This window comes from Malaclemys terrapin, chromosome 8 (genome assembly GCF_027887155.1).
Source record: "Malaclemys terrapin pileata isolate rMalTer1 chromosome 8, rMalTer1.hap1, whole genome shotgun sequence".
NCBI lineage: Eukaryota > Metazoa > Chordata > Testudines > Emydidae > Malaclemys > Malaclemys terrapin.
Genome location: NC_071512.1, coordinates 65,382,559 through 65,396,006, shown reverse-complemented (window position 1 = coordinate 65,396,006; position 13,448 = coordinate 65,382,559). Strand labels below are relative to the sequence as shown.

Below are 13,448 nucleotides of genomic sequence, written 5' to 3'. Positions count from 1 at the left end.
CACGATCACACAGTAATAAAACCTTTATTGTAATTGAAATTATTTTTCTAGTTAACTCAGCACCTATAAGCTGCTAAACATCTAATCCAGCCTGTTTCCTGCATGGTGGTACTGTGTCATTCCATTGAGCAAACGGGGGGATGTGTGAGGGTATGTTGTGTGACAGTCATACCGGAGATGCACACTCTCTATTATGGCACAGAGCTGAGCAATGCAGAGACCCCCCCTGCATAACAGTGAAGAGAGACAGGAGGAGGAAGCAGAGCATAGGTGAGTGGGAGGGGGGCAGCGCAAGAGGATCCACTCCTTGTGAAGGAGGGAGGGGTGCATGAGAGCCCACATAGTTTACTCTGTAGTGTGGCCTGCGAAGAAAAAGGATTCCTACTCCGTATCAGATCTTTATCAAAAACTGAGATCCATCAGAAAATACACACACACACACACACACACACAAGGTTAAAAGGAATATACAGATTGCAAAAGTGAAGCACTCAAGAGTTAGGAAATGCCAGAACTAAAGTTGCCTGTGCAACCTTAATTCCTCCCCCTTGTGGTGTATGCATTATGACACTATCTTTAATTACATAAGCACATACTATATGTTTTCACATGGCCCCTGCCTCATTCAGTGCACAGACGGGATGATATGTGATCATGTAGCTAAAGACTGTATCCCAAGAGGCAAAATTAAGATTGCATAGAGGAACGATTGTCCAGTGCTTAGTCTGCTAGCTTAGGTCTTGGGAGACTTGGGTTCACATGGTGCAGACTTACTGTGTGACCTCGGGCCAGTCTCTCTGTGTCTCAATTCCCTATCTGTAGAATGGGGATAATAGAATTTCCCTACCTCACAGGGGTATAGCAAGAATAAATACATTAAATTGAGTTCCTTCTTTGAGAAAAGAACTGATTTTTTTTATAAGAAAAATGTGGTAGATCTAATATACTTGGACTACAGTAAAGCATTTGACGGTGCCACATGGGAAATTATTAGTTAAATTAAGGAAGATGGGGATTAGTACAAGTATTGTAAGGTGGATAAGGAATTGGTTAAAGGGGAAAAGGCAATGGATTGTGCTGAAAGGTGAGTTATTGGATTGGAGAGAGGTTACTAGTGAACTTCCTCAAGGCTCCATCTTGCAACTAATCTTATTCAATATTTTGATTAATGACCTTGGCATAAAAAGTAGGAGTGTGCTAATGAAATTTCCTGATGATACCAAGCTAGGAGGCATCATCAATACAGAGGAGGATAAGAACATTATACAGGAAGATGCGGATGACCTTGAAGACTGGAGTCACATAAATGGGTTGAAATTCAATAGCACAAAGTGCAAAGTCATGCACTTAGAGTCTAGTAATAAGAATTTCTGCTACAAGCTGGGGGCTCACATCAGTTGGAAGCAAAAGAGGAGGAGAAAGGTCTGGAGTGTGGGTTGATCACAGGATGATGATGAACCACCAATGGCAAATGTGAATATGCCAAATGTGATCCTAGAATGTATACAGCAAGGCATTTCCAGTAGGAATAAAGTACAATGATAATGTACAAGGTACTGGTAAATCCTCATTTGGACTACTGTAGACAAATCTGGTCACCCATTTTCAAGAAAGATGAATTTTAACTGGAACAGGTGCAGAGAAAAGCTATTAGGAAGATCAGAGGAATCTATCTTATTAGAGAAGACTGGAAGAGTTTGCCTTGTTTAGTCTTAAAAAAAGAAGGCTGAGATGGGATATGATTGCTGTGTATAAATACATTTGGGGGCGGGGGGGGTGTAAATACCAGTGATGGTGAAAAACTATTTAAGCTAAAGGACAACGTTAGCACAAGAAGAAATGAATGTAAACCTGGACATGAACAAATTCAGGCTTGAAATTAGAGGAAAGTTTCTAACTATCAGAGGGATGAGGTTCTGGAATAGCCTCCCAACAGAAGTATTGTGAGCAAACAATTTACTTAGTTTTAACAGAGATCAGGACAAATTTTGTGTGCAATTTTATGAGGGAGTTGCTTGTGATGGTAGAGGGCAGGGCTCAACAGCCAGGGGGCTCACTTCTGTTTTAAATCCTTTGTTCCTAAAGCTCATGCTTCAGGAGTATAGCCAACCATCTGCAGGGGTCAGGTAGGGATTCTCTCTCCCCCCTCCCCATGTATTCTGGGACTTTTTTTCTCTCCTTCCTCTGAAGTATCAGGAGATGACCATAGGTGCAGATAGGCCAGTGGGTGGAGAGGGGCTAGGGCTCTGAGGTGGCACCAAACATTCTCTTTCTTAGGTGCTTGGCTGGCTGGTTCTTACTCACATGCTCAGGGTCTCACTAATCACCATATGTGGGAAAGGGAAGGAATTTTACCGCAGGTCAGATTGGAAGGGACCTTGAGGGGTTTTTTTTTTTTCACCTTCCTCTGCAGCACATGGGTGTGGGTCACTTGCCTGGGTATATCTCACTTAATTTCCCTGCCATTGTGGGGTCCTTGGGAACTGGTGCACCTCTGTCCCTCCTATTCTCTGCCTTTAGCTCTTAATAATCTAGTCTCCTGTGGGCTGTAATACTTTGGTCCCATTGCAGTTGATGGGTTTAATGTGTGGGTGGTGTTGTTGCCTGTGCTATACAGCAGGTCAGACTAGATGATCTAGTGGTCCCTTCTGCTCTTAAACTCTATGACTCCATTAAAGATTGCGAGATACAACAGAGATGGGGCTACAAAAGTACCTGGCATTTCTTAACTTTTGAGTGCTTGACTTGCAACATTCATGTTCTTTTAATGGTTTTCTTGTGTGTAATTTCTTATGTTTTTAAAACATACATGAAAAAAATGAGAAGTCCATCATGTGGCATCTTATTGACACCCACAAAGATAATGAACAGAGTTGGGAACTTTAGATCTGCTGCATAGACCTCTGCCACTTGAGCCAATGGAATAACTGGTAGCAATGGCAGGTTGTCATCTATGGGAACCAGCAATAGGTGGGAATGAGACAAGCACTTTCCCAATATGTTTCACAGATCTTTGTTGACAGGCTCTAGAATAGAACCCAAGACTATATTTTATATCTAGGACTTAATTTAAGAATAGTGCTCAACCAGTCCCAGTTCCCCTCTCCCTGCTTCTTGTCTGATATCTGGCTCTCTCTTGTGGCTGACCACCCCAAACACTAGCTCCCAGCCCCCAGTATCTCTCTCTCTCTCTCTCCCTTCCCAACTCCTCATCTGCTCCCAGTTCCTCCTTCATCCCATTTTGATCCCAGTCCCAGTCTTCTTCCCTAACATGCTGCAATTCCCCCCCCCAAAACCCTAGTTCCAAGTCCCAGTTTCTCTTTTTCTTCTAACTCTTACAGCCTCCACTCTTGTTCCAATATACTTCTTCCCCTTCCCCAGTCCAGCTCGTGCCCCTTCTATATTGGAGTCAGGGAGCTTCCTCCTCCATTCTACCTGTGAGCCAGTAAGAGGGTCACAAAGAGTACAAGAAAGACAGTCTCCCTACTCTCAGTTCTGGTATCCAGTCCCACACCAGTATAGAATAAAAATGAATATGACTTCACCCTTTCAGCCTGCGTTGGACTGTTATCAATCACTCCGTGAGAATGGTGCGCTCACAGTATGGTCGGCAGATAGGAACTGTCAAGGGATGGACAGTGAACAGAATCCTTAGAGACTCACAGCTAAATTCTGTGAAAAGTCTCTACTGAGCACATGCAAAATAAGATTTGTTCAAAGATTTATAAAAACTTGGCCAAATTTGGGCAGGTTTTCATAGTTCTGACAAAAGGTACATCCCTGATCCAAAGGCCACTCCCCTGACAATTTTCAAATTCCTCCTTCAAAACATGGAGGTGCTAGAGCTGTTCTAAGAAAAAGTTGCAAGAATGTTTTCTCATGGGCAAAATAATGTATCTTATTTGCATTCGTAGAAATGGCTGAAGTAGTGTGATAAACTATTCAAAGAGGTGGAAAAAAAATCAGCCTGAGGCAGATACCTGGTGTGGAAAATTTTGGCCTAAATAATTAAAGTTTGAAAATATGGTCTCAGAATAGGAAGTGTCAGACAACCAGCTCTGCCTGTAATAGAGTGTGGGAGAAGACCTAGCTCTGACCTAGCTCAATGGCTAGAGTAGCTGGAGGGGCACAAAGGAGGGCTTGTAGCTGGGGCAGTGCTGCTATACATTGCACAGGTTTTCTTCTAAAATATCTGTCTGAGAACTTGGTTGCTTGTGCCAGAGTGGATGAGGAATGTCCAGTGAATCAGAGTCACAAACATCTAAATAGCTGCTCCAGTGTCATTTCTGCTTCATTGCATATATTAAACACAACTCCTTCTGTTCTAGCCCAAGCACTAAATTCTGGTTTCAGCATACATTTCAGTAAGTTGTTTCTAACCTGGTGTAAGTTTTACCTATAATCACTGGACATTACCTCAACCCACTATCACCTTTAAAAAATATTTTGTGTACACACACACACACACACACACCTCTCTCTCTAAACATATAATATGTTTTATAAAATATATATACATTGTATGTAGTCACTCTGGAGACAGGGATACTATTCAAACTACAAATACCTTTCAGTCATTTAAAACATTCAAATTTTCTCGATTCAAGCTAAATTACCAAAATACTTTTTTTTATATATTTAGCCTATATCTCAATTAAGTCCTAGGAATAAAACGTAACAGGGACCACAGATGGTATAACAATATTCTTCTATGTCTTCACTGGTGTGCAAAACCTGGTGTGCAAACCAAATTAAGAATCAAAGTAAAAAGCACACAGCAATGCAGAATGGATATTAAGTCTGTCCACAGTATGAAGAATTAAAAAACCCAGACCAAACAAGGAAAACAATCCTGAAATGTCTTGTTGCTGTTCCATGCCATAGGAGACAGAATATAGGTTAGATGTTCCTCCTTCATTGAGGCATTTAGGTCCAGATTAAGGAAAGCACTTAAGCACATTGACTTCTAGGGGACTTAGGCATGTGCTTACGTGCTGTCCCGAATAGGGATGCTTTCCAGAATCAGGGCCTTAGGGAGAAGAAGACATTAGTCTTGATATTTTCAATCAGGACTTTAGTGTCCCAAAAAGAATTAACTTATCCAAAAAGAATTAACGTTTTCCTCATGAGCAGTATTAAACTTAACAGGGAGTAGAAATCTCTTGCTTACTCCAAATGCTCATTGAGGACATAACCTTTGATCTGGGCTTTTTTAATAGGCATCAGATTAGGAAATAAAACCAGGAACTTGCCGCCTTAGTAAGTGATGCAATAGGCAGCCCTACTAGTCTTCAAGATTCTCTTTCTGTCAAACAAAGAACCTAGTAATTCCTATTGTTGTGGATTGAGTAAAACCTTTTTTCTCCTTTATTATTCTGAAGAGAAGTTTACTCATGGTGCCTACCTCATGCGCAATTCTCTCTTGAAGTGTTGTGTGCATGACCCAGACTCCTCATTTCCTTCTCCACCTCAGAGCCAGTATCCAGCTCTGAAGTAGAGGGGAGGAGGGTGGGTAGTGGAGCACCCACAGGGCCATCCACCTCGAAGAACCTCAGTTACTGCACAAGGTGAGTAACCATCTCTTCTTCTTCAAGAGGTGTCCCTGTGGATGCTCCACTCCACTGTAAAGCAGTGCCCTTTAGGGTGGTCGGGGCTTTGGAGTCGAAAATAAAATACTGGAAAGTACCGCTTGGCCAAGTTGAGTATCTGTTTTAGGGGCTTGCGAGATAGCGTAATGTTTGGCAAAAGTGTGTTTGGATGCCTGGGTGGCAGCCTTGCAAAGTCTACCAATTGGACATTGTTTAGAAACACCGTGGACATTGACATGGACCTCATGGAATGCGCCCTAATGGTTGCTGGAGGCTGAGTGCTTTTTAGCTGATAGCATAGTCAAATGCATCCAGATATCCATTTAGAGAGCCTCTGTGTAGATACGAGTGCTCCCTTGGACCATTCCACTATGGATATGAGAGTTTAGGACTAGCCTGAAATGGTTTCGTTCTGTCCAGATAAAAGGCCAAAGCCCTTCTAACATCCAGGGTATGCATGGTCACTGCAAACGAATTCACATGTGGCTTGGGGAAGAAAATTGGGAGCTGCAGAGGTTCATTAATGTGGAAGGACGAGTGCACCTTGGGTAAGAATTTGGGATGGGTTCATAACATAACTTCATCCTTAAAAAAGATAGTATAAGGGGGAGCAGCCATAAGCGCCCCTATCTCCCCCACATGTCTCATGGATGTGATGGCTGGTTTGTTATCGGTCATCACTTGTATGTGTTGGTTTTGTATGAATGGTAGGAAGTGGAGGCAGGCAGCGCGAAGTTCCAGGAGATTTATGTGTAACCTGATCTCTGTTGTGGACCATAGTTCCTGAGCTGGGCAATATCATGTTGCCTCTATATAAATCCATGGTATGCCAACATTTTGAATACTGTATGCAGATGTGGTCGCCCCATCTCAAAAAAGATATATTGGAATTGGAAAAGGTTCAGAAAAGGGCAACAAAAATTATTAGAAGCGTGGCGTGGCTTCCGAATGAGGAGAGATTAATAAGACTGGGACTTTTCAGCTTGGAAAAGAGATGGCTAAGGGGAGATATGATTGAGGTCTATAAAATCATGACTGATATAGAGAAAATAGATAAAGAAGTGTTGTTTACTACTTCTCATAACACAAGAACTAGGGATCACCAAATGAAATTAATAGTCAGCAGATTTAAAACAAATAAAAGGAAGTATTTCTTCACACAATGCACAGTCAACCTGTGGAACTCCTTGCCAGGGGATGTTGTGAAGGCCAAGACCATAACAGGGTTCAAAGAAGAACTAGATAAATTCATGGAGGATAGGTCCATCAATGGCTATTAGCCAGGATGGGCTGGGATGATGTCCCTAGCCTCTGTTTGCCAGAAGCTGGGAATGAGTAACAGGGGATTGATCACTTGATGACTACCTGTTCTGTTCATTCCCTCTGGGGCACCTGGCATTGGCCACTGTCAGAAGACAGGATACTGGGCTAGATGGACCTTTGGTCTGACCCAGTATGGCCGTTCTTATGTTGCATGTGTGCTCCCCATCCCACGAGGGAGACATCTGTTATGAGCAATTGTGATGGGGGTTCCTGTGTGAATGGTCTCCCCGAGCATCGGTTGTGTGGGTGAATCCACTAGGTTAATGATTCTTTGAGCTTGTGGGGCATTGTTAAGTTGATGTTCATGTTGTGCTTTTTTGGTTTGTACACTATTGATAGCCGTCCCTACAGGCATCGCATGTGCAAACATGCATGTTTGACCACAAATATTCATGCTGCCATGTGGCCCAAAAGTGGTAAGCATTCATAGTCTGTGGTTTGTGTGCTGCTGCGCACTACGGCTACGATTGTTCGTATGGAGTCAAATCTGTCCTGCAGAAGTGATGCCCTCACTGTTGTAGAGTTGAGATAGGCGCCAATGAATACCAACCAGGTTCTATCATTGATTTCTTTGTGTTTACTTGGAGGCCGAAGCTGTGGAAACAGTTTATTGCCATTTGCCATTGCGTAGAGTGAATGGCTTCCAATCGAGTCTGTGCCTAGAGGAGGCAGTTGTCCAGGTAAGGGAATATAATTACTCCTTCCTTCCTCAGATGCGCCTCAGAATAATAGAATAATAATATATCAAGGTTGGAAGGGACCTCAGGAGGTCATCTAGTCCAATCCCCTGCTCAAAGCAGGACCTAATCCCCAACTAAATCATCCCAGCCAGGGCTTTGTCATGCCTGACCTTAAAAAAACCTCTAAGGACAGAGATTCCAACACCTCACTAGGTAACCCATTCCAGTGTTTCACCACCCTACAAATGTCCTTCCTAATATCCAACGTAAACCTAAACCTCCCCCACTGTAACTTGAGACCATTACTCTTTGTTCTATCCTCTGGTATCACTGAGGACAGTCTAGATCCATCCTCTTTGGAACCCCCTTTCAGGTAGTTGAAAGCAGCTATCAAATCCCCCCTCATTCTTCTCTTTTGCAGACTAAATAATCCCAGTTCCCTCAGCCTTCTCCTCATAAGTTATGTGCTTCAGCGCCCTAATCATTTTTGTTGCCTTCCACTGGACTCTTTCCAATTTTTCCACATCCTTCTTGTAGTGTGGGGCCCAAAACTGGACACAGTACTCCAGATGAGGCCTCACCAATGCCAAATAGAGGGGAATGATCACATCCCTCGACCTGCTGGCAATGCTCCTACTTATACAGCCCAAAATGCTGTTAGCCTTCTTGGCAACAAGGGCACACTGTTGACTCATATCCAGCTTCTCGTCCACCATAACCCCTAGGTCCTTTTCTGCAGAACTGCTGCCTAGCCACTCGGTCCCTAGTCTGTAGCAGTGCATGAGATTCTTCCAGTTTAGTGTCATCTGAAAACTTGATGAGGGTGCTAACCACGCCATCCTCCAGATCATTAATGAAGATATTGAACAAAACCGGCCCCAGGACTGACCCTTGGGGCCCTCCGCTTGATACCGGCTGCCAACTAGACATGGAGCCATTGATCACTACCCGTTGAGCCTGACCTTCTAGCCAGCTTTCTATCCACCCTATAGTCCATTCATCCAGCCCATACTTCTTTAACTTGCTGGCAAGAATACTGTGGGATACTGTTAAAAGCTTTGCTAAAGTCAAGGAATAACATGGCCACTGCTTTCCCCTCATCCACAGAGCCAGTTATCTCATCATAGAAGGCAATTAGGTTAGTCAGGTATGACTTGCCCTTGGTGACTCCATGCTGATTGTTCCTGATCACTTTCCTCTCCTTGAAGTGGTTCAGAATTGATTCCTTGAGAACCTGCTCCATGATTTTTCCAGGGACTGAGGTGAGGCTGACTGGCCTGTAGATCCCTAGATCCTCCTTCTTCCCTTTTTTATAGATGGGCACTCCATTAGCCTTTTTCCAGTCATTCGGGACCTCGCCTGATTGCCATGAGCTTTCAAAGATAATGGCCAATGGCTCTGAAATAATATCTGCCAACTCCTTTAGCACCCTCGGATGCAGGGCATCTGGCCCCGTGGATTTGTGCTCGTCCAGCTTTTCTAAATAGTCCTGAATCTCTTCTTTCTCCACAGAGGGCTGGTCACCTCCACCCCATACCGTGCTGCCCAGCGCAGTAGTCTGGCTGCTGACCTTGTTCATGAGGACAGAGGCGAAAAAAGCATTGAGTACATTAGCTTTTTCCACATCCTCTGTCACTAGGTTGCCTCCTCCATTCAGTAAGGGGCCAACACTTTCCCTGACCTTCTTCTTGCCACTGCAAAGATCTTGCCACCATTGCAAGGATCTTGGAACAGATAGTGGTGCTGTTGAGAGGCCAACAGGTAGCACCTTGTAGTGGTAATGGTCTGTGCCTAACATAAATCTGAGAAACCATGAGGGAGGTGTATCATCACATGAAAAAAGGCATCTTGAAGGTCAAGGGCTGAAAACCAGTCCCCTTGTTCCAGCGCTGTTATGATAGTTGTTAGAGTGACCATCCGAAATCTTTGCTTCCTTATGAACTTGTTTAGTCACCTGAGGTCGAGGATGGGTCGCCATCCCGCACTTTTCTTTTGCGTTAAAAAGTAGTGGGAGTAAAATCCTTCTTTCCTGTGTTGTTTGTGGACCAACTCCACTGCCCCAAATTGGAGGAGATGTTCTACCTCTCAGCACAACAGTAGTTCATGTAATGTGTCTCTGAGGAATGGGTTGGGGGAGGGTTGGTGGTGGGTATGGAAAGGAAAGGGATGATATAGCCCAAGTGGATGACTTCTAGGGCCCATTTGTCGGTGGTAATAGCTGACCACTTGATGCATAAGAGGTGTAAACAGTCTCCAAAGAGTTGGATGATAGCACCATGCATTGGAAACGGCGAAAGGTCTTCTAGGCCCTCGACCAAAGCTTTAGATTTGTTTATTGGAGGAAGGAGTCTGAGATGCCATTGCTGGTGGTGGGCAATGACGTTGTGGCCTTTGTCTTTGCCTCTGTGGTTGTTGCTGCTCGTATGGACTCTGCTCCATGAGTATGAGTTTCAGCCTCAGATCCCTGTCTCTTCCTGCCCGAGCTTTAAGTCTGCTGCAATGGGCAAACTTCTGGGGAAAATGGGATTCACCCAGACAGTGGACACATTATGAGTGTCCGTCTGACACTGGCATCACTTCTCTAAGTGAAGTGCACCTTTTGAAATCCATGAGCCCGGCATAATAGGGGCTAGTATCTAACTACGGGTTGAAAGAAATGTATTTTTTGGGGTGGGGGAAATAAAGAAAGAAATGAAACTTGGCACTAAAATACTAATGGTATAAACTGTCTAACACTAAATAACTATTTACAAATCTCACTAAAAACTACATATGAATGGGACTGTGGAGCTCTGTCTCAGGCCGGGGATGGTTGAGAAGGAACTGAGGAGTCCGGGTCGCGCACGCGACACTTCAACAGACAATGGCACATGTGGCAAGCACTGTGTGTGCTCGACCCGTATGGGCACTGCTGTAAAACTCTCCAAGCGAAGGCGCAGGGATACACCTACACCTGGAGTGGAGCACCCACAGGGACACCTCTCGAAGAAGAACCACATGAAAACTGGGATTAAGACCAGGAAAGCCTCAGATGTTGTTCAGCCCATCACTTGAGAGTCTAACCCTCAAGATACTGAATCTAACTTTTCTGCCACAGGGAGCACAGATTTTGTAAACTACCAACTTTAACATGTAACAAATCTTTTTGGAGCCCCCTTTTTCACCTGCTACAATTCCTAAAGAACAGAATAGCTCTGGCATGATACTATAATCTAAGAGTTTGTGGTTTGAAGATATCAGACCACTCAGATATAAATTTATTTATTTATTTTTGCAAATTTCTTACTGGTAAGAAAAGATCTTTTTGAACCTTCGGGAATGAATTTTTACAGGAAATCTAAGGAATTCTCCTCTCCAAAGCTAGATCTTCATATGTTGATTTCATTGCTGCTAGGCTCTGCCCTCAGAGCCCTCCTAATAAAATGTCTTTAACTTTATTATAAATCTTACGAATGTATGCAGAGAGATTTGTTTTCCTAAGGAAAATTCTGTAAGGATATGCTGGAATTAAATATTCTGATCTTCATACCAGTCAATTGTTTACAGAATGTCAAAATATTCCTGTAATTTAAAAGCAGCAAGTTATCTTTTCTATCCTTTGGCATATAAACAGATTTATGTTTTAATGATTAAACCAGTTGTTTTTTCAAACTACTGAAATTCACTAAGACTAAAGGTAGATGTAATACTTGGTAATTATAATAATTAGAAAAGAACAATCTGTATAGAAAAGAACAATAGTATCTGGGAACCAAATTAAGCTTACCTATGCAGTCAAGTTTGGGTGACCATTCCCCATTTGTACAAGTTGCTTGCTTAAAGTTTCTGGCATCTGATATACATTGGTAAACGATACGTTCATTCTGCTTATAGATCTTTTTCTTGGTGTCAGTTTGTAAAATAGCTATATTCTCAGAATTCTCTGGAAATTTACATGGAGCAAATTGATCTAAATAAAATATAACGCAAAAATTAAAATATGCTATAACTCAAAGGATGTCTCAAGTAAATATCCATTTAAAGGCAGGAATTCAACTTGCAAATACATGCCCATGTGAAAATATTGTATCTACCTTTGTTATAAGTAATCTCTAAAGTTAATAGAACAGAAAGAGATCAAAGAAAAAATATTTTTCCAAAATGTTTTCAGTTTGTGTACTAGTAACAATAAGAGGGAAGTATTTTCTGGAAGATGTATGATTTTTAAGGTGAACGCATCCCTTTCATTGTGTGAAATAACAGCAACACTAGAATTTCATTTCTTTTTTTTTCTATTTTTTTTTTAAAACACCACAACTGCATAGAGAGATGTGCACAAATGAAAAACCTCATATTTTTAGAACTATAAGTACCAGAGGTTTTCTCCATATAAACAAATTATTTCAGACAAACAATCAGTATCCCAGGAAGATGCATATGAGATTGAAAGTTGATGTGCTGAACCAAGTCTTGTGGCTTGATCAGGGGTTTCTGACAGTTATAATGAAAGCTTGTCTAATAACTGTGTAAGCTAAGCAAACTCTGTTTGTTAGGTCAGATGAAGTCCTCCACATAATTGTAAATAAAGCATTATTGTTTTAAATCATTGCAAATAATGGATAAATATACAATTTATTATGTTGAAAGGGAGGCAAGGATAGAGCACAGATTAACTCTTATTCAGTAACACAAACCTTCAATTGTACATATATGAGGGCAGATCCTCTGTTAGTATAAAGGGTCTAATACAGTTTACAGCAGCTGAGGGTCTGACCCATGGTGCATATCTTGACCTCAACTAAAATTTTTGTAACTAAGAAAAGTATATTTTAGGTTTAAAAAAATAAAATATTAAGTTATCCAGCGTTCACAATGTGTATACTATGTTATATTAGCCTGTGCAACTAAATGGGAGAATTAGAGGAAGGAGCCAAAAACATAGTTCAGATATGAAAAGAGCTGATCTAGACCTACCAGAGGTCAGAGGATTAATATCTCACACCCTGGCATTAGAGGTTGTTAGAAAATTCCATAAAGATTTAAAAAAGCCAAATAGCACATAAAGAGATAAAGTAATTAGCACAGTGTACACCAAACTTTGTTACATCCTAAAGCTTCCAAAGATGCTGAGTTCCTTCGTTAGAAAGATACACTGAAAGGAGGTGGGGTAAAGCAAACCCCATTGAAAGCCACTGATGCTTTTACGCACATGCTTAACTTTGCTCACACTGAGAATACCCCATTGATTACAATGGGACACCTTGTATAAAGTTAAGCACAGTCATAAGTCTTTTCAGGATCTGGACCTTAGCAATTTCTAACTAAAAATCATAAAATCAAAACCCCCAGCAGCAAACTAATGCATCAACTATGGTATGCAAAGAATGGTTCGAAATGTCTATATAAACTGTATCTGCCTAAATATTGATGAATAATCTCCATAAAACCTTAAATGAAATTGTGTTTAATTCTTAAAGTATTATCTAAAAGGTTTACTAGCACATGAAGGTGGAGATGTCCATTCTCCACTAAGACACTTCACTGTCTTTGGCCCAACCATTACATAGTTTTCTTCACATTCATATTCCACTGTATCTCCATGAAGATACGAGGGAGGGTCTACTACATTGACAGCATTCCCGTTGTTAATACTGGGTGGTTCTTCACAAGTTTTTTCCTCTTCTGTGGAAAAGAGCAAAAATATTCTATATTATATTCTTGTCACATATAAAACACATCATAGAAGAGCCTAACCTTGCTCTCATTAAAGTTAGCAGTGAAACTCTGATTGACTTGTAGGGGCACAGCACTAGGCCCTTAGTTTGTAATAAGATTTGCCTTTCTTCCAAAGTCCTCTCCCTCACTTCTCTGTAACTAT

General features: G+C 41.9%; 1 protein-coding gene across 1 annotated transcript in view; it reads right to left on the bottom strand.

Annotated features, from left to right (window-relative positions):
- CFH (complement factor H) overlaps nt 1-13,448 on the bottom strand; it is a 100,145-nt gene that overhangs the window by 30,362 nt on the left and 56,335 nt on the right. Inside the window, exons 14-15 of the mRNA XM_054037505.1 lie at nt 13,067-13,252; nt 11,358-11,540 (exon numbers count right to left, since the gene is read on the bottom strand). Of these exons, the coding sequence (XP_053893480.1) occupies nt 11,358-11,540; nt 13,067-13,252 (369 nt within the window). The remainder of the gene's footprint in view (nt 1-11,357; nt 11,541-13,066; nt 13,253-13,448) is intronic.